At 40.4% G+C, this 19,162-nt stretch overlaps 1 protein-coding gene across 1 annotated transcript in view; it reads right to left on the reverse strand.

Moving 5' to 3' along the window:
- The window catches only part of DPP6 (dipeptidyl-peptidase 6), a gene marked incomplete at its 5' end in the record, with an annotated part of 83,661 nt that overhangs the window by 7,907 nt on the left and 56,592 nt on the right, over positions 1-19,162 (reverse strand). Inside the window, 3 exons of the mRNA XM_010193906.1 lie at positions 1,204-1,273; positions 3,592-3,690; positions 7,415-7,462. Of these exons, the coding sequence (XP_010192208.1) occupies positions 1,204-1,273; positions 3,592-3,690; positions 7,415-7,462 (217 nt within the window). The remainder of the gene's footprint in view (positions 1-1,203; positions 1,274-3,591; positions 3,691-7,414; positions 7,463-19,162) is intronic.

The raw sequence follows: 19,162 nt of genomic DNA on the forward strand, positions 1-19,162 counted from the left end.
CCTGACCCTGCACAGGGGAACTGTCTTGAGAAATATTGACCCTGTTTCAGCCAGACAGCTCGAAAAAGATCAAGGAATGATGATAAGTAATATTTTAGGACTGGGATTACTGTAGAGCCACTGGCATTTCCATCTATTTCTTTTCCTTTTTGGGGTTCTCAGAGACATCAGGCAACTCACTGCAGGATTTTAATGTGCATGCGACTTCTGTCATTTGCATTTATTCAGGCGAGACCCAGGCACATCCAGCTTCAGAGGCAGCCTAATCAAGTGCTGTTAGCTTGATGAGTACCAATCTTCCTCAAGCACTTGTATAATGAAGAACATTTTCTCTGCAGTAATTTTGTGATGTAATGACATGCTTGTTGCAGTGTTTTTGTCCTTCATGGAGGGGTGTGCAGGGCGGTGTTCAGGCATTCATCACTCCTACATGAGGCTTCTGTCTCTCATGGGGTTGTTACCTGGCATGGAGCAAGCGATGCAGTGGGATGCAGCCAGGGCTAAGCAAGCTCTTCCAAGGTCAGTGACTTCCCTCCCCCAGATTCTTTCAAAATTTCCAGACAAAAACCTCAGTGGTGTTCAATATTATTACCAAACGTTGCATAAAGAAATACCCATCTGCTACGTCTGCCAGAAGAAAATCCTACCTAGCTAATATAAATGCTAACATCGTGGAGATCTTCAAAGGTTTCTAGCTCTCCCTTTATTGTCACTTCAGAAAACACCAACTTTCACACAGGAAGGACCGTTGCATGAAGATGTCTAAAATTTAAGCTCTAGTAATTCTGACTGCATCCCATTCTAAACTATCTGTTAAATGCAGAGTGAGTACTCTAAGCAGTGAGACAGAAAGTCAACATCCATCTTTCATTCCCCTCCTTCCTCTTTCTGCCCTCAAAATTACTGAATTGCAAGTGTACATAGAACAACTTTCCAAAATCCTACATTTCACTCTGCAGGATTTCACCAGGACACCATCCTGGGAGCTGAAACCCTTGTCTCAAACACAGGAGAGAAAGGACCTATGAGCCTTTCCCAACTCTGAGGTGGGACAGGGGGCAGGGACCAACGTACTGGACTTAGGTGCTAAAGCAGCCTGATATTTAGTGCACAAAGAAAATCTTAAAAAGGCTCTGATCATGGATGAGGTTTCCATGCTGCCCTAAAAATGTGAACAGGAAGAAAGGACAAGCGAGAACTTACACAACCAAAAGCAAGGGGTAGTGTGCGGTGTCCGAAAACGTCGCTGGCTTTAGGATCTGCATTGGCAATTCTAGGCAAAAAACCCAAATAACAGCATGTCTTCAGTGGGAACGCTGACATAAATCTAATAGATTTTTCTGGTGTTCTGGCCACTTATGAGCAAGAACACAAAGGCATTTCATCAGATTCACTGGTAAATAACACCTTAGGAACACAGATGTTGTCAAAGACAAGACCCATATTATGATAGCCGAGGTGACAAGAAATGTAAATCGGGAGTACGGCGCGAGCTGCTCAGTCATGCATCACTTTTACAGCATTCAATTAACATCTGGCAATAGCTATAATTTTCCTTTTTGGCAGCTGGATGAGTGACACAGCCAGAAATCAATATTTCAGGGCAGCAGAGGAGGGGGAAAATTGGCAATGAAAATGATAATTTAAAACCCAATTAAGTACGGTGGCTGGGGGAGAGAATAGGATTATTTTGCCATAATGGTGTGAAGACAGATAGAGAAACATGTATTTTAATCCTAGCTTCTAGAGGGTTTAATTTTGCTGTAAAACAGGAGGTAACTGTGCTGAAGCCCATGTCATTATACTGATGTTGAACCAGTAAGTGCTCATCAAAGCTTCATTTAACTGCTTCCTATGGCTTCCTATCGATGGCTAAAAACACTGCCATACTAATGCTTTTGCCATTAGTGAGAGAAACTTTATTTTTAAAATGTTAACTACAATCCAGATTAATAAAGGCCCAGCAATTAAAACGGTATTAGGAGCATATTCAGTAGATTAATAAACAGATTAACCATGTGGTTTAAGTGGTTTGCTTTGCAATCATTGTCTGACACTCAGCCTAATTAGTTATTCCATCTGAATGCTAATAGCTGTAAATTGGATCAATGGCCCAGGGACAACCAAAAAGGCCATTGCTTGACTTTAAATATAACTAAGTGCTATGTGCAGTGCTCCCAAGCTCCAGAGCCTTGAAAATACAGGGAGGGCACAGAAGAATAGTCCCATGGCTGTGGCCAGCTTGTATTTACTACACACACGTATAAAAGTTTGGTTAAATGAGCAGAATTACATTTCAATGATATCTACAGTTAAGAAATTTAGCATCAAGCTGCCAGTGCCACTAGGAATTGGCTCACAGGGAAAGGCGTGATCTTTATGACAGGCTCTTTCCTCATCTTTTCCTGTCCGTAAGGTCTGGAAATGCACTGTTCTCGTTATTTCATGCACTGGTTATGTTCCCAATGTCCATGTGGCAAGCAGAACATGTTAGGGTCATTATGATCCTTTTCAAATGGCAACTGTGTCTCAGCCTTCACATTTTTATAACACCTGGTAACGGTCAAAATTAGTACCCTGCCATCCATCACACCTCACTGCTTTTATTTCACTGCATCTGATCTGAGAGGTATGCTCCTTTCTGGCATGAGAAATTTTATGGGTCATACTTTGAACCCAGGTGCTTTGAGGTTGTTTTGTTTTGTTTTGTTTTGTTTTGTTTTGTTTTGTTTTTTAAAGTCACCACCACACACACAAACTGGGATTTTGGGAGGCATTGCACAACTCTGATTATATGAATTTTCCATACATAGGTAAGATATCTGCATACAGCCAGAGGAGATGCTTTTCAGGGTGTTTCAGGTACAACTGCAGAGACAGGCAGAAAATGCTTACACTTTGTCTGTTTGCTATTAGGCTTTTCTCTGTCTTTGTCCTCTTTGGCCTATAGATATGTGGGGAATGATTACACAAGTGGGACACATAATACACCAGCTGTGGATATAAACTGTTCCAAGTTTCTGCCTTCTTTACTTCAGGTGAAATCTCTTTTGGCTTTTCTCATAAAGCTGTTTTTTCCCAACCCTGTAAAATGCTATGGCTTTCTCAAAGAATGGTGAATGACAGCTATGGGCAGTCGTTGATGAGTCGTCTCCATTCACTGCAGTTCAGTATTGGATACCAACAGGCAGTCACAGCTATAAGCACATATGTAAGCACATACAGCATCCCACTTCAAACCCATCTCAAATAATACGACAGTCCAGCAAGGGCAAATTCCCTGAGCAGTGGGGACACCACACTGTGTCATTTCCCAAAGTGGCTTTTTCTGTACAAAGAAAAATCTTAAAAGCAAAAACCCCCCACCTCAACCCTATCATTTTACCTTTCTTCAGCTACCTTCTCATCAAACCCTGTCTCTGTAATAACCTCCTTGGGTAGCACATCCTAAGAGGGTGCTTTGCAAACTGCGTGAGTTTATTGAGAGCCAAAGTCATTTTCCCTCCTGCCAGTCTAGGCAAGATGACTGTATCATTTCACAGCAATAGCAGTGAGAAAAGAAAAATAAGAGAGAGGAAAGGTGCTACTTACTGTAATCGTCTATCTTGATTTCCATGTATTCTACCTTAGGCATTTGCCTGTCATTTACAGTCAGCTGCACATTTTCATTTACCTCCAGCTCAAAAATTTCTGAAAGAAGAAGGACAGATCACAAAAACTTTTGGCATTGTTTGTGAAAATGCACTTTAACATTTTATACCCACCTTAATATTTGTAACATAATTTTCCTTATGAAAGAATTTCCTTCTAGTCCTCACAGACATCTAACTCGGTTAAGTCTTGGAAACCCCTTCCAGGTTCTGCATTGGCAAAAAGCTATATTCCTGAAATCAGTGACATCCAGCTGATTTACATCAAATGGGAATGTGACCACCTGTGTTGAGTTCGTGCTATGGGTCCCAGGCAGACATCTACCTGCCATGTAAAGCTAGAGATCAAACGAAGAAGTCCTCAAGTCTGTGCTCAAGTTACACATCATAAATGCAGAAAAGGAGGAGACTATGGAGTGGACCATGGACTATGCTACACAAAAGAAAATTTATGTGAAGAAAAACCATGAGGAGGGAAGAGTGAACAAAGATCATATAACCCTGCAGGTTTTTTATATATATATATATATAATGTCAGGTTTTGGAGCAGTTTTGCCTTTCAGAGTGTTTCAAAAAGAGTTCATTTTACTTGTGTGGCTTATCCAAGGACTGAAATAGAGGGTTCCTTCCTCCTTCCTAGGATTTAACCTTTATATCCCACATCTGCCCATTAACTCTGAACCTCCTTTAGAAAAAGCAGCCGCCTTCAACATTAGAAAGACCAAATCCTTCCCAGCTGGTATGAAAAGGGCTCATCTTTAAGAGATGTTTCATGTTGTATATCCTAAGTGGTGGGAAATTTCTCCTGGTGATGCTGAGGATCCTGAGCACCATGGAGGAGAGATTCAAGGGCTTGGGGGATCCCACAGTGGTGGCAGTGAATCCTGGTCTGGGGATGCTGTTGCAGTGCTCATCCCCATGGCATCAGGGACGTCAGGCTGGGTTTGAACCAGAAGGAACCAGGGCACCACCTCTACCATGTGAACCCAAGGAGTATTTGAGGGGTTTGCACCAAATTATGTGTTTCATTGACTGTAACCTTCCTTTAGAGACACACCACTAAATGGATGTGTAAGCTCAGCTCCTCCAAATAATACTTATGTACCTGATGATCAAGCTTTCATTGCCCATCTCTGCTGAATAGGCAGGCACAGCACAAAAACATGCCCTTCCCTGATAATACATTTCACAGATCTTTCAGCAATAGTGTATTGGTTCAATGACTATTCACCCAGCTTCTGAAAAGCCTGGCTCATCTCTATTGAAACCACAGCCCCCACAAAAGTGCCAAAGCAACAGCCTATTACGTTTAGTTAAATATTAAGATTCTCATTTAATTATGGCACACACAAGTAGCTTTATCAGCAGAAAGGGGCTTGCCACGTAGGGGAATTTAGTCAAGCCATTTTATTTGTTCATATAATTGCATTCACAGAAAGCCAGGAAGACTGTGGAGGAAATAAAAAAGATTGGCATATCTCCTAAAGGACTTTCTTTTCTGCTTTAGGACCACAGGGAGCTTGAGTCTGTGGAGTACAAATGGTCATTGCTTAATTAAATGTAAGCACGCTATAATATTCAGTGCAACTCACTATTATCAGATTATTGCAGAATAGAGGCAAACTCCCTTTATAGAATAATGGGCTCATATTAAATAAGTAAATTCAGTAACATTCAACTGCCAGTTGCCCTTTATGCAAAACCAAAAGAATGAGGGGAATCAAAATGGAAACAGGGGAAATGATAATCATATGCAGAAAATCACGAATTTCAGTAACGGAGGTGTTCTGTGCCTTCCTAGATCAAGTTCTCTATGTAATAAATGCTACACATATATAGCTGTCAAAATAAAACTAGTCTTGGTGTGTTTTATGTTACTTCTTCAATCCCTTTATTTGCTGTGCCTGTTTTATAGAACCTCTCATTTTCTTCATCTAACATATTTCGTGAAACTACACAGGAGGCTATAGCACAGCTCATGAGAGCACTCTCCTGTACAGGCTGTTACAGCCAGTCAGCCATCTCCTTGAATGTGACAAAATTAAGGTACTGTGTTTAACGGGGAAAAAAGAAAGCGACTTTGGAGCTGCTGGTCAAAGCTAAGAAACCCTCCTGGCCCTGTGATGGCAGATGGTCTAAGCCATGGTCCAGGGTGCGCTGTGATGCTTTGCACTGACAGGACAGTTGCATAGCTGTACATTGCTTTAACTTAACTTGTTCTAGCACGCTGCTAAATTTTATGCATGTCTTTCTCTGCTAAGGAACATTTTAATTGGAATAAATTAATTGAAAAGGATGGGAGGATAAATTAAGAGTTAAATGTACAACATATTACCTTAACAGTATTGACACTGCTAACACTAGCTGGAACACTGCTGAGGATTTCTATTTTAACAGCAAAGGATACAATATGCCTCAAATTTGATTTTAAATCTGATTTTAAAAATTCAATCAGAACTTGGGATCTCACTCTACACATTCTGCTTAGAAGCAAACCTCTTCTAGGCAAGGTCAGGGCTTGCAGTGCATGTTGTCAACAGAAATTGAGAAAACAGGGAATAAAACAGGGAACACACAGAAACCTTATAAAGCAAGATGGATCTTGTGCCTTTTTCTTAAATGTTATGGTGCCACAGGAGTTTTTCCTTTGACACTTAACACCTTCAGTGAGGAAATGAAGCAGCTCAGCATTTCACAGAAAACTTTTAGTTTGGGAGCCAAATTCCCTGGTTTGCTCTTCTCCTTTGCAGAAACAACAGCACTGAGTTGCTGTAAATCCAGTTAAGAGAAACTGATACCTGATAAACTGATATTGGCCATATACAGAGCAGCTGGAATAAATACGTTGTTTACTATTTGGATCACTGCAGTACCTGAAGTCTTTAGCTGCAGGTGAAAGCTGGGCTAAACTCCACATTAGAATGAAAGATAAGGGTCTCCCATCAAAACGATGGGAACAGATAAATATTGGTTTCATCTGAGACTCAGTCCCACACTCCGCTATGAAGTCTCCTGAGACTCATGAAAGAGAGAAAGGGACACCTCGGTTTAAGAGCCCTGTAGAGAAGGGACAGAGGAAGGTTGTCTATCTAAGGCTCCTTACCTTGGGGTATAAAAATGGATCTTTCTGGAGAATTTGTATTGCTGCAGGTGTGAAGGGGGAAGCCCAGAAATCCAGGTTTCTGGGCTCTACAGGGAGTCCTAATCAGTCCGGTAACGGCTACAGCCAGTACAAAAGATTTTGAGGGAAGAAGCCTGTATTTGGAGTAATTCCAGCTTCACACTGGTGTCAAAAAGCCTCACTAAACAATAAATTCTTCAATCCCCATGAACAGATATGGAAACCAGGCAGAGGTACAACTTGTGAGGTTCACCCCTCTGCATTATCTCTCAACCTGGCAATCCATATCAGAGTCACTTTATTAAAGCCATAGATTAAGCTAGATAGTTTTTATTTTTGAGTGGGACATAATACAAAATTTGTGGAAAACTAACAAAAAGAGAGAAAGAGATCTGGACTGTGGAATTTTTTTTGAGAAAACTGATAACAAATGTCACGCCCAAACTACTCTGTTGGTACCCCAAACAGCAAGCTCTTGTGATGGCAGCACAACAGCTCTGCGAGTCCCTTTGATTTGCAGAAGACTTGCATTGAGGCGGTTTGGGCTCTCTACAAGGGTAAATTTACCCAATAGCAGACACATCTCACTGTCCTGCCTGGCTACTTTTCTCTGAAGAATTGCAACGCTTAAGCCCATTCTTACTCTGTGCATCCGCTGTGTTGTGAACAGTCACCATCGGGACTCGGGGACCTTGAAAAGAAGAAGAAAAGAACTTGGTTAAATATCTATTGACGCACACACGTGAACCTGGTTTTGAATTCTGTGGAGCTGAAGACTCCTGAGACTTGCTTTCCATGCAAGAGTAATCTAAAAAGCAAATCACCCTGGTATTAGAAAGAGTCTATGAATAAATGACAGTACTGTAGACTTGAAGACATGTGAGGTTTCAAAGCCCTTTCCCAACGGACCACTAAATGCATCTTTCCCTAATTTGTAAACATTATAATTAGCGCAAACACAATTAAATCACTTGCTTTTAAAATTATTCTAACGACACCCAAACAACACAGCACAAAGCATTTACATTTTGTATGCTATGGATAACTGTTGCTGTTTTGCAAATTTTTTTGTGTGTTTTTTTTGTTTTGTTTTTAAAAGAAATAAACATCAATTTGGCTCTTACACTGAAAAAGACCACATATGGCGTCTTAAAATTCAGCATGTGGATATTGAAATCAGTCAACATTATACAAAGAGGATTGTTGTTACTATTCAATGCACGAGTGAACCACAGAATTCATTGTCATAGTATGCTACAGTCTCAAGGATGCTATAGTCTTCACCATGGGGTGCTGTAGGATGTTATAGTCTTTAGCACAGTGGTCTGGATTCAACTTCTGGTTCAGAAAGTCACCAAGTGGCTGACTGATAGAAAAATGGGATGGTACATGAGATTACAGCTTCTTTCTCTCTGCCTTTCAATTATCATCTGCTGACCGCTCTTGGAGACACAACGCTGGGCCAAGATGAGCTTCCTCCTGACCCAGCACAGCCATTTGTATGTCACTACTGTATCTGCTTGTAGCTTTTCCAATGAGTTTGACAATACTGCTCAGGAATGTGGAAAAAGTACGGCAATGATGAAATGGTTAGTCCTTAACCTCAGAAACAGTGGTTCTTACTTTCCTTCCTGTTCTCTTCCATGCAATATGATGCAGCAGCAGCAAGCTTGACCAGTTGGGGGAAAGATCATCTGTATGCCCTGTTGGCACGGAGGGGAAACCTGCTGCTGAACTACATTGACTATCAAAAACCCAATATTTTTTAAGCTCCAAAATTAAGACAGCTTAAAGAGGCTTGATCTTCACTGAGATTCAAGCCCCTTTAAGATGTCTTGAGCCCTTCAAACTACAAGCAAATCCTGCATGATCACCAGTCATGTGCATCAGCAATTTGTGTAGAGCTGGTGGAAAAAATACCCCTGAAATGCTGTAGCTGACAGTATGCACACAAATGGTGAAAAAACCAGAAGTGAGCTATCCATACTAGTTTGGTGGGTGAAATAAGTTCCTGAGAGCAAGAAAGACTTTACAGCACTATAATTGTGTCAACGGTGCTCCCCATGCTGCCAAGAAAGGAGATCCCATTGCATACGATCGGGAGTGCTTAGTGTAGATCTTACCTATACAGACAACAGGCAGGAAAGGTTTTATTTATAATTAAGCTGACTGATATGGCACCCTGACTTTTGTTTCCTATTAATTGAGAATTTTCTTCATTAACAATCTGATTCCTTAGTTTGCACAATTTTCTTAGAATGCAGCTAAGTGAGTATAATGCACAGAGGAAATCTGCTTTTTACTCACCAGGATTTAGCTGAATTTACCTTTCTACTACCAATATACATTGATATGCTGACCGGATTTATTTATAAATCTGCCTTTCTTTTTCCCTGCAGTCCTAGAAGCCAGTCTGCTGTAAAACCAACAAACCTAATAAACAATTCATCATGGGCATGATAAAATAATCACTGAAAAGAAAAGAAATCCTCCCAAATGACTTCAATCAGAGCTACAGCAGTCCTTTAATTAACACAAAAATGTCTAACAAAAAGAAAGGGATAAAGAGAGAAATACAATGCATAAAATCCTTTTATATTCAAATTTATTTTTTCTTTTTGTGTTTGCACTGGACAAACTGTGAGACTCTAATAAATAAAGAAAAAATCCAGTAAGTAGTTTAGAAAATTCCATGTATTATATATTATGTTTCCTTAGTCTCTCATTACTTTACTGTCATCTCCCAAAAGCAATATTTTAAAGTGAGATCCCATACAAAGATATTCAGGTTTAGGTAATTTCAAATAAAAATAATTTAAAATATGCATCAGTATCCTCAAAAAAGTAGACTTTTGAATTGCTCAATTTGTATTTTTCAACAAATGAGGAAAAATGATAAAGACAGAAATCTAGAGTAGAATCATCAGGTTTGCGTGAAAGATCATTCTCAATATTAAATATCCCAATGATGACATTCCAGTTAAACAACTCATCTCACTTGTGAGCAGGCTGAAAGTCATAAAGAGGAAAAAATAACTTTTTTTTAGGAATTATTTAAATTGCTAATTTCCATGCCAATTTCTAAAGTAAACTAGCCCAGTTACATGCTAGACTATTTCTTTTAATACACAAACATCGAAAGTCTTTCAACACTCACAAGTCGAGTGCCTAACGCCTGACAGGGATAGAACAAAATTATTGAAATTAGGAAGAGTATGTTCATTATCTGCCTCCCATACTTTATTTTTAAACCTATAACGGTGTGACAGACCCATTACACATGCCATCTGGTAAATGTCATCCACTGTCATTTGCGAATCTGAGAGTGAAACCTAATTTGTTCACTGAACTGCTGGGAGCTGACAGAAGCAGAGTGAGGACATCCTCTGCTCCCTGCCTCCTCTCTCCAGAGCCCTTCCAAATGGGCTTTGATTGGGACTCCTGAGCCCCAGCACATTTTGCTGCTTCTGCTCTTTAATCAGTTCTGTGGAGTGTCTGTGTTTATCCATTCCCCTCGGAAACTTTGCAAGTGCTCTGCCTCTTGCTTACGGAGGCCCTGAGCACATGTGAGCATCAGATGAAGCTGGATTTAAGTATTTCCTTGTGCTCCTGGCAGAATAAAACCCAAAGTGCTCTACTTTAAGAAAGTAAAGCAGAGACCGAGCTGTTTTGCCCCTGATGTGAAAAGGTAAGAGAAGCCCAGCACACACTCCATAACTAAGGTGACTATTCCCAAAACCATGGGCAGGCCACTTTCCTGCATGACAAGGGGGTGATGATGGTCAGATTTCTTCCCTCAACCCCAGCTGCATGGAGGCAGTTACAAGCAGGGCTGTGATACACCCCAAGGTGTGGAACTTAGCATTCCTGGTCCCTTCCCTAATTTTTTTAGCCTGTTGGGTGGCACCATATGGGCTCTATAACCCTGTTATCTCTCTCTTTATCCCTCTGGCAGCAGCAGGATGGGGCACACTGGAGCACCCTCACCTTGCTTGCAGGCTCTGCTCCCCTCCCCTACCCTCTGCTCCAGCATGGCTCCAGCTAACTCCAGTAATCTGACAACTGTTTTAATACTGCTGCTTTACTTATAGCTTAAGAGAAAGAAGCAAAACTATTCATAGGAGAAATTCTGAGAGGTGCATAGTTAATAACACTGAATAAATCTTTACTTACTTGAATTTGATTTTCAATTAATGCAACTAAAAATCTGGCTTTATGATGAGGCCTCTGACTTTCAAAAACCTTACCGTCATTATCCATGCTAGAAGTGAATTAAGCCATATCACTATAATGACACGGACAAATTTATCATCCAGGAAATGCTCCCCACCATGATCTGAAAGAATCACAGAAACTCACTGCCTAAGTAATTTGACAAGAAAAAAGCATTGGCCATGGCTTGTCATCAATTTTTTAAGCAGCTTTCATTATTATTTCCAAGAGGGTTCTGCTTAAATACATCAGAAAGAAGCAACTCTATATATTTAGGTGGCAAATTATAGATTTCCAGAATAAAACCTGAAAACCATACAACTTTGAACAAAATATTTACCAGACATTTGTTTTGTAATACTTTTAAGAGAATATTCCTAAGTATTCCTGATGTTTTCATGATCTAAACAGCACAGGGAATTATATCAGCTATAACTTTGAAATGAAAGTAGTGATTATTAAAAAAATGAAGTAAAATTGCAAAAGAAAGTAATCAAAGTTATAGAAGTGTTAAAAAAGGATAAAGAGAGGAATTGTCTTATTCTTCTCATCCATATTCTCAAAGGCTTCACTGTGGCAGATAATTTCAGACCAGAAGCTAAATTCACAGTGTGTAAACAATGAAAATTCAAATACTCTCTGCCAGCGCCACCAGCATATCTCTTAAGCACTGATGAATGATTTAAAAGAGCAGCTGCAAGCAATGGGAGCTGAGAGGGTCTGGCTCTGCACAAGTGAGATAATTGGCAACAGCCATCTCTGTGTATGGACTCCAGATCTCTTTATTTGCTGATCCATGAATTATTTATATGTGCTGCATAAAGTTCATATGTTGGGGTGATATTATCATCCTAATAAATAAAGACATGGGGAGCTCTGTGAACCACTGCTTACAATTAAAGTATTTTCCCATTTACAGTCTTTTCCAGTCGATGCTACAGACAGATGTTCATGCTGTTTGCTCTGGCAACCTTGTTGACACAAACATCAAACAGATTTGTGCTGCTATTCACCCGCCCCAAGGCATGTAATTTTTTAATCTAATCTTTACTTCCTCAAATGTAACTTGTCTTGTAAAATAATCAATGCTGTCTTGTTCTTGGGCAACAAGCAGGATTGCACAAACCACACTGATGTTACTGCTAGTTTCTGCCCCATCTGAATCTAGTGATAAATTTCATGCTTACTTTATACAGAGCAGAAAGAAATCTGGTTGTTCTGAGGCAGCTTCAGTTAGCAGTGTCTACAGGGCAAATGAGCAAAAGATTTGTCCCTAATTATAGTACACAAAATAGGTCTGATGAGTTCTTCAGAAGGTTGCTTGAATGAATAAGCACGGTCAGGTCCTGAGTCCATACCATGGGGTTTTTAGAGGCGTCTACAACCAGTGGTGTGGGAAGCTGGGCTGACACTATCCAGCTCCATCCCACTATCTGTCCTATGGTCACAAACAAAAAGGGACATGGGACCTCTGGGTCTGAGAAGACCCTCCCTTGCAGGTGGTAATTGTGTAATTGTGTATCAGGTAATTGTGTATTATAAAAGTACCAACAAACGCCCTCTAAATATAAGTCTGGTTTTGCTGATGTAATTCCTACTGATGTTTTCTCTCTTCTAGTAGAAACTGCCTTCTAACTTGAAGTTGCACTGGCTGTCACTCCAATTTACATCTTGAGTCTGTTCCAACAAGCTGTTTTCCGCTAATCATGAGTATTCCCATTATAGTTAGAGCAGTCACGTGTCCTCAAAGCTCTCATCCAGTAGGATAACCTAGATTATTTTAGCTCGCTTTTGTAAGACAAAGTCTCTTTTCCTCCTATTCTTTAATGCAAGAGCATTTTGCATCCAGTTCCTTCTTCCTGAACAGAAATGGCCATGACTCTACCTCTGCTGCAGAGGATATCTTAACTGGTCCTTATGTGACGAAACTGCTACTTGCCCAATTCTATGGGAAATTGTTTGCTTCATCCATCCTAAAAAAGCGTTTACCTTTTCCATGGCCAGAACTGGTATGCAGTGCACAGACATCTAATAATCAGCACTGCATACCCAGGCACTCATCTGCTCTTCTGAGGCATTTGTGACTTTTGAGCTTCAAGCATACAAGACAAATTCTTGCCCTGAGTCACCATGTGGTTCATTTCACTCTTTGTACTACTAATTTCTCCCATGCCAGCCCTGCAAGATAGCCAGCTTTTCCAGTATTTCTCTCTGCCTTCTGATGATGCTTATCAGCTTTGTGGCCTTAACAAATACCATTAGCTGCATCCAGCTTTGGGTTCCCAGGCTGCCAGGGAACAATCTGAGTAAAGTCATTCCCAAGACCAGCTCCTAATGAACCTTGCTCCTGATCTCCAATTAGCATTATATTTCTCTTCATCATAATCTGATTTCTTTCATTTAGCTGGTACTTAACCTTCCCTTACAATCCTTTCACTAATCCCTTTCCTCTCCTTCTTCATTAATATCATCCAATGAGGTATCACATCGAGTGGGCTGAGCGAAAGCATTTCCTTCCTTTCATGAGGCTTTGGTTAAGGTTTTCCAAAGCCATAATTCAATAATGCATGTGGATGGTTCAAAAGAGGACTGTGGAAAGCCTCAAAAAACATTGCTTCATCCATTATGGTAATAAGATCAGCTGTAAAAAAGAGGTAGGTTAGGAGAATTAGCTTGATTTGAACCTCATAGTGTACCATGACTGGGTACCTGGAGATGTAAGTACCAGAGGTAGGAGGGAACCACTCCAGCTCACATGGGGATCACTGACTTACCAAAAGGCCAAGGTATTTTGTTTTAGTATGCTGGTTCAGATCTATGGATGGAAGAATGAATCTGAAGAGAGAAACCCCCACACTCAACTCTCTTTCTATTTCCAATTTCTGTTCTATTTCCTGATATTTCTAATTGAATCTCTCATTAATTTAACTTCTTTCAATTCAATTTTAATCCAGACTTTCTGCAAACTGTGAAAAGAGATGAAAGTTTAACATTTGTCCCTATTTTTAAAATACAAGTTCCTTATTGGATTAGTATATGCTAACCCTAAGAGAAATACCATATGTGGAGAAACATGCCTGACATTTTCTGTATTCCCTGCCTACCTTGGAAAGTCTCTGGATAACTCAGGGTGCCCAGGGAGGTTGTGCTCTTTCCACCCTTGGAGGCTCTGAAGACAAAACTAGACACAGCCCTGAGCAACCTGGTCTGGTCTCTTCTCTGACACTGCTTGGAGCAGGAGGTTGCACTGGAGACCTCCTAAGGTTCCTTCCAACCTGAATTATCCTATGGTTTTGTGATCCCATGACTAAAAAGTGTCACAAACAGCAGTGCTGTAATGATGGAGAGATTGTGTACCTGTGTCCTGGTAGAGCTGCGGAAGGAGAGGAAGAGCATTTCAGTTCATGTTCCTCCTTCCAGCTCCTTTAATAAACACACTGCTGATATATTCAAGGGAAAAGGATATTTCCTTGTAACTGCAGCATGAAAGAAAATACTCTCTTCTCAGTGACATTTACAACTCATTAACACTGACAGAATAAAACCCCATTGCATATTTTGTGTTTATTCCACTAAAGGCCTTGTATAAATTGATTTAGATGATCTTCATTTATTCTTTTCTGTAAGTAAAATTCTCTTGCAACAAAATAATGATATCATAGCTAGTTAAGTAATAACTGATGCTGCATATTAACTCTAAACCCCCCCCCAAAACCCCATAAATAACATTGTTTCACATACTCTGGTTATTAAGCTCTTTTCCTCTCATGAATTCTCAGGTTTTAATATATCCTTAGTGTACTGACCGCATTAATAAGGGACTACACAAGTATCATGTAAACAGAAAACAAAAGCCAGCAATAAACCTTACAGCTGGTCCAGCTGGCAAACAAGGTGAAAGAAGCAGTTTTCTTCAGAGGAAGCTTTAAATCTTGTGGGATGGTAACATCTGTACTACCCACTGCAGAATAATGAGTTCAACCAAGGTCGCTCATATGGCTGGAAATAATGCACATGCACCCTAGTCTCAACGTGCAGGAGGCCACTGTCTGATTTGTGAGGCTTCATTATTTGAAGCATTGGAGGAAGCCTGTTGTCACGGTCATTTATCTCCTATGAGTGGAGTTCAGATAAAATTTTATATGTACGGAATGACCAAACAACAAGAGCCCTGGCTGTAAGCAGATGACAGATCACCTTCCTCTGGGCAATGCCAGACAGCTCACATTTACAAGCAAGAATCAAAATGAGAACAGGATCAAAGCATGTAAAAGTAAGGAACATATAGTGCTTTGCAGAATGAAGCAATTTTAAATGGGATAGGAGTTTCACTTTCATTCCACAATATTTTTTCATGCACTAGAAATTACAGGTGTTGTTTAGTAATCTTATTATTAAATTTTAATGCATTTTTTAAACTTATTCCATGTCACTGAGTATTAATGGGCATTTTGTATTGCATTAAAGTTGTATAAAAATACAGTGAAATACTTTATAAAACAAATGAATAGTCTACCTAAAGGGAGACAAAATGTGACTGGAACATCCACAGAAGCCACCATTTTATTTAATCTCAGACTACTTTAATAACTACATTGTCAACAGCTGATAGAAAAGAAGTTTTCTTTCTAATTCCAAACAACTAATAGCATCCTCTCTTTTCCTGGAGAAAACCCTCTGATGGTACCTTCTGTTTGTGCAAATGGGATTTTTCACACCAGCCTGCTATTTTGGAGTCGTAAGAGCATGTGAGGGAGCAAGAATGAGTCCTCCCCACCTTGCCTTTACCCATGGGATTTCTGACCCTTGAACTATCCACAGAGGAGCTAAGACACAAGAGTCAACCTTGGCTGTTAAGTATGAAAAGGAGTCAAGTGAATGCAAATGTGAATTATATAGTAATTATAATATAAATAGGACCCAGAGATTAAGTCTGTGCATGCTTTCAAACAGCAGAAACTAATTTAAGCTTAATAAGCCTCAGGAAAAGTTCCAAAAGGTCACAGTTTGCCTGGAAGCACTAATTACAGCCTCCCGCTACCGGGTATACAAAAACCCAAGCATTGTTGTAATCATCCTTGTATAGGAAACTGTTCTGGTCACAACAGATAGCAGTCACCCAGTGACCTAATGGGAATGCCTTCTGGGCTCGGCTGCTGTGCTCATTCAGCATTGGGCTGGGTAGGAACCTGCACCTATGTTGTTGGGTCATGCCTGGTTCCTGGAGACCATTATCACATTGCAGGACATTCAGCTGCCCTTCAGGGATGCCTCTGTGTTTCTTATGTATCTTGGATTTTGTTAGCCAGGTATTTTGGGTAGCATGTCTGGCCTGTTATCTTAGCACAAGGATAGCATGCTCCTGGGAACTGTCTGTCCTGCTTTACCCAGAAAAACACCACCATGTTCAGAACCTCATAGCACAGTGTCAGATGCTGCCTTTCTAACCCTTGCTGTAGACCAGGCCAAGGACAGTTTGGCTGGTTCAGAAAATCTGAACCCCCGTCAGCTGCACATAAGACAGTAAGCAGCAGATCTTTCTATTGAAGCATATTATAACACTTGCTGTGATGGAAAATAACGTAACTCTTGGCCAGCAGATGAAAACAATAATTTAGTTTTGAATAATAGAGAATATAGATACCACTCTACTCTGGGGTGCAGCAATAACAAGATGCAGTCATCAAACGGCCCATAAAATACTCCCAAATCCTCAGTCTGTAGTTCCCTAAAAAGTATAAACTATTGTTGGCCGCTTCCATCTCCACCTCGGCCACTTGGTCCCATCCCAGCATTTCCCACTCCCTTATGTGATCAGAAATGTTTGTACAGTCATCCGGCAAAACAGCAGAACAGCTTCTAGAACTGATCCCAGCACCAAAACAATACTATATTTCATTTTCATACAGTTCAGTTCCTGGACCCAGCTCTGAGTGAGCCCATTTGTGGCACAGGTAGCAGGCTGGAGAAAAAGCCCCCAAGGTGGACAGAGGACGGAGCTGCCTCTTTCAGTGGCAGCACTGACTTTGTTTTCCAGTCCTTGTGGACATATAGTGCTGTGGTCCTCCAGGATGTGCTGATGAAAAATACTATAACGTGCTTTATAGGGGGTTATTGCATTTCACAGCAAGACAAGGTGGGGCATACAGATGCACAATCAGTTGGGACGCGAGATAGAAACCAACTTCCCCTGAGCATCCTTCTCCCGGTCACCACCTGGGAGCTATTGCTTATGGTGTCTGCAGTAAGGAAAGTATTTAAAGTTGGCTCCTAGCCTTGGCTGAGGTCTTCAGAGCTCTTGAGATGACTATAGTGAATTGTGGTGGCAGCTGGTACATGCCCCATTAGGAAAATCTAGGAAGCAACCTTTCACATTTGTTTAAACTGGGGCACACCTATTGTGCTTCTCTATCCATAGGCTCTTGACTTGGTTAATAAAACTTCTTTACAGTGCTAGGGGTTATTTCATCATGTAATTACGTCTCTTTAGACTGCCTCAGCAACATAATTTATTATGATCCTCACCAAAGATCACCTGAATTGCCAAGCTGTGTCCCTCTTAGCAGAACCAGCTGCACTTAGAAAGTATCTACTTGAATTTCGGTAAGAAGTGCTTTAGAGACTAAGATGCTTTGCCTTTACCATGATGGCTAGTTTTATGACATTATTAGTTGACACTAAACCCACATGCTTCAGAAATAGCATCAAACAGCAGGCTTTCTACATAACTAAGTTTAAGTAGGGATTAAATGTGGGTATTTCCCTTCTTTGCATTAATGTTTGTTTCAGGCCTTGGAGTGAGATGCTTGTACCCAGAGATGCAAGCTTTCCACAGACGTCTGTCAGGGATGCCTCAAACCATGTGGAGTGGTTACCTATAGAGGTTAAATAGGAATTTCTGTTACTCTGTCTTTCAAAAGCAAGAAAAAGAATTTCTACCATTTTAACCTGGGTGTTATCAACAGAAAACACTCCTGATGAAACACTGTCCCCATAGCATTTGTCAAGCAAACATTTCTTCCTTGTTCAAGTCCTTCTTAGAAGATCAATACTTCTGTATCACCCACAAGGAGCAAAATGCACACACATATGCATCTAAGGTTCCTCCAAACCAAAAAAGCCACAGGATTATATTCCCTCTCATAGCTGCACTGAGCCTCCTAGCTCCTGACACATTCACAGTCCTATAAAAACATATAATACATAATTATGTGCTTTAAGCCAAAATGGGTCATTGTATTTTTCATAACTGCTTTACTGCTGCTATAATTCGAAATTCAATCCCTCATTCAAGAGATTGTTGCCTGTCTCTAAAGGCACTGAGTGATGCTACGGTGATACGGGAGGTTGGTGTTGCTGGAGTCCCATCCCGCAGTGTGCTGAGGGGCTTCCCTGCTGCTCTGGGTAGCTCCAGCTCCCGCTGCGATGGGAGTTAAGAGCATTCAACACCTGGGAGGACCAGCCCTGCACTTATTAAGGCTTGCGACGTAATTACAGACTAGTTATTGAATTGCTATTGAGACAAAACATCGCGCAGTGCTGTGAGCTAACAGCAAACATGTGCAACCATGCCTTGTTAACTCTTCACTCCAGTATGATTTAGTCATTTTACAGGCTGATTTTGTTGCAGGAGTGCTCTCCCGCATACTAACAGCTGGGTTTCTGTTAGAAAGGTTTCTCTGCAGTGAACAAATTGAAGATTCACTGAATCTTTCAAAACCACTCTGGTAATTGACCCATCTAGTAGCCTCAATGCCCCTTATTGTCATTGCCCATTTGAGCATTGCAGTTGGTAATGTATTTTATTTTCACAACACTTCTAGGATTACAATTCTAGGAATTACAAGACCTGCTTGAGTTCTCTAAATTAAAAAAAAACAAACCCATGTGACTTCTTGGACCACTGTTAGCAAATGTGTCTTTGAACTCTCTATGTCTACGTATGGGTCAACAAATTAAAAACAAGTATTATAAAACCCAACCTGTTTTTTTTATGTATATGTATCATAGATATCTACATCCTACACAGGATTTAGAGAATCCAACAGTACTATACAAATAACATGATTATTTTGTAATAGAAAGGGAACAAAGCAAGCAATCTACCTACTTTTTACAGATATATTTGCTTAAATATTGGGTTGTTTTATAGCCAAAAGTACCCAGAGAAGAGCTAAGC

The sequence above is a fragment of the Mesitornis unicolor genome, unplaced genomic scaffold (genome assembly GCF_000695765.1).
Source record: "Mesitornis unicolor isolate BGI_N332 unplaced genomic scaffold, ASM69576v1 scaffold6841, whole genome shotgun sequence".
NCBI lineage: Eukaryota > Metazoa > Chordata > Aves > Mesitornithiformes > Mesitornithidae > Mesitornis > Mesitornis unicolor.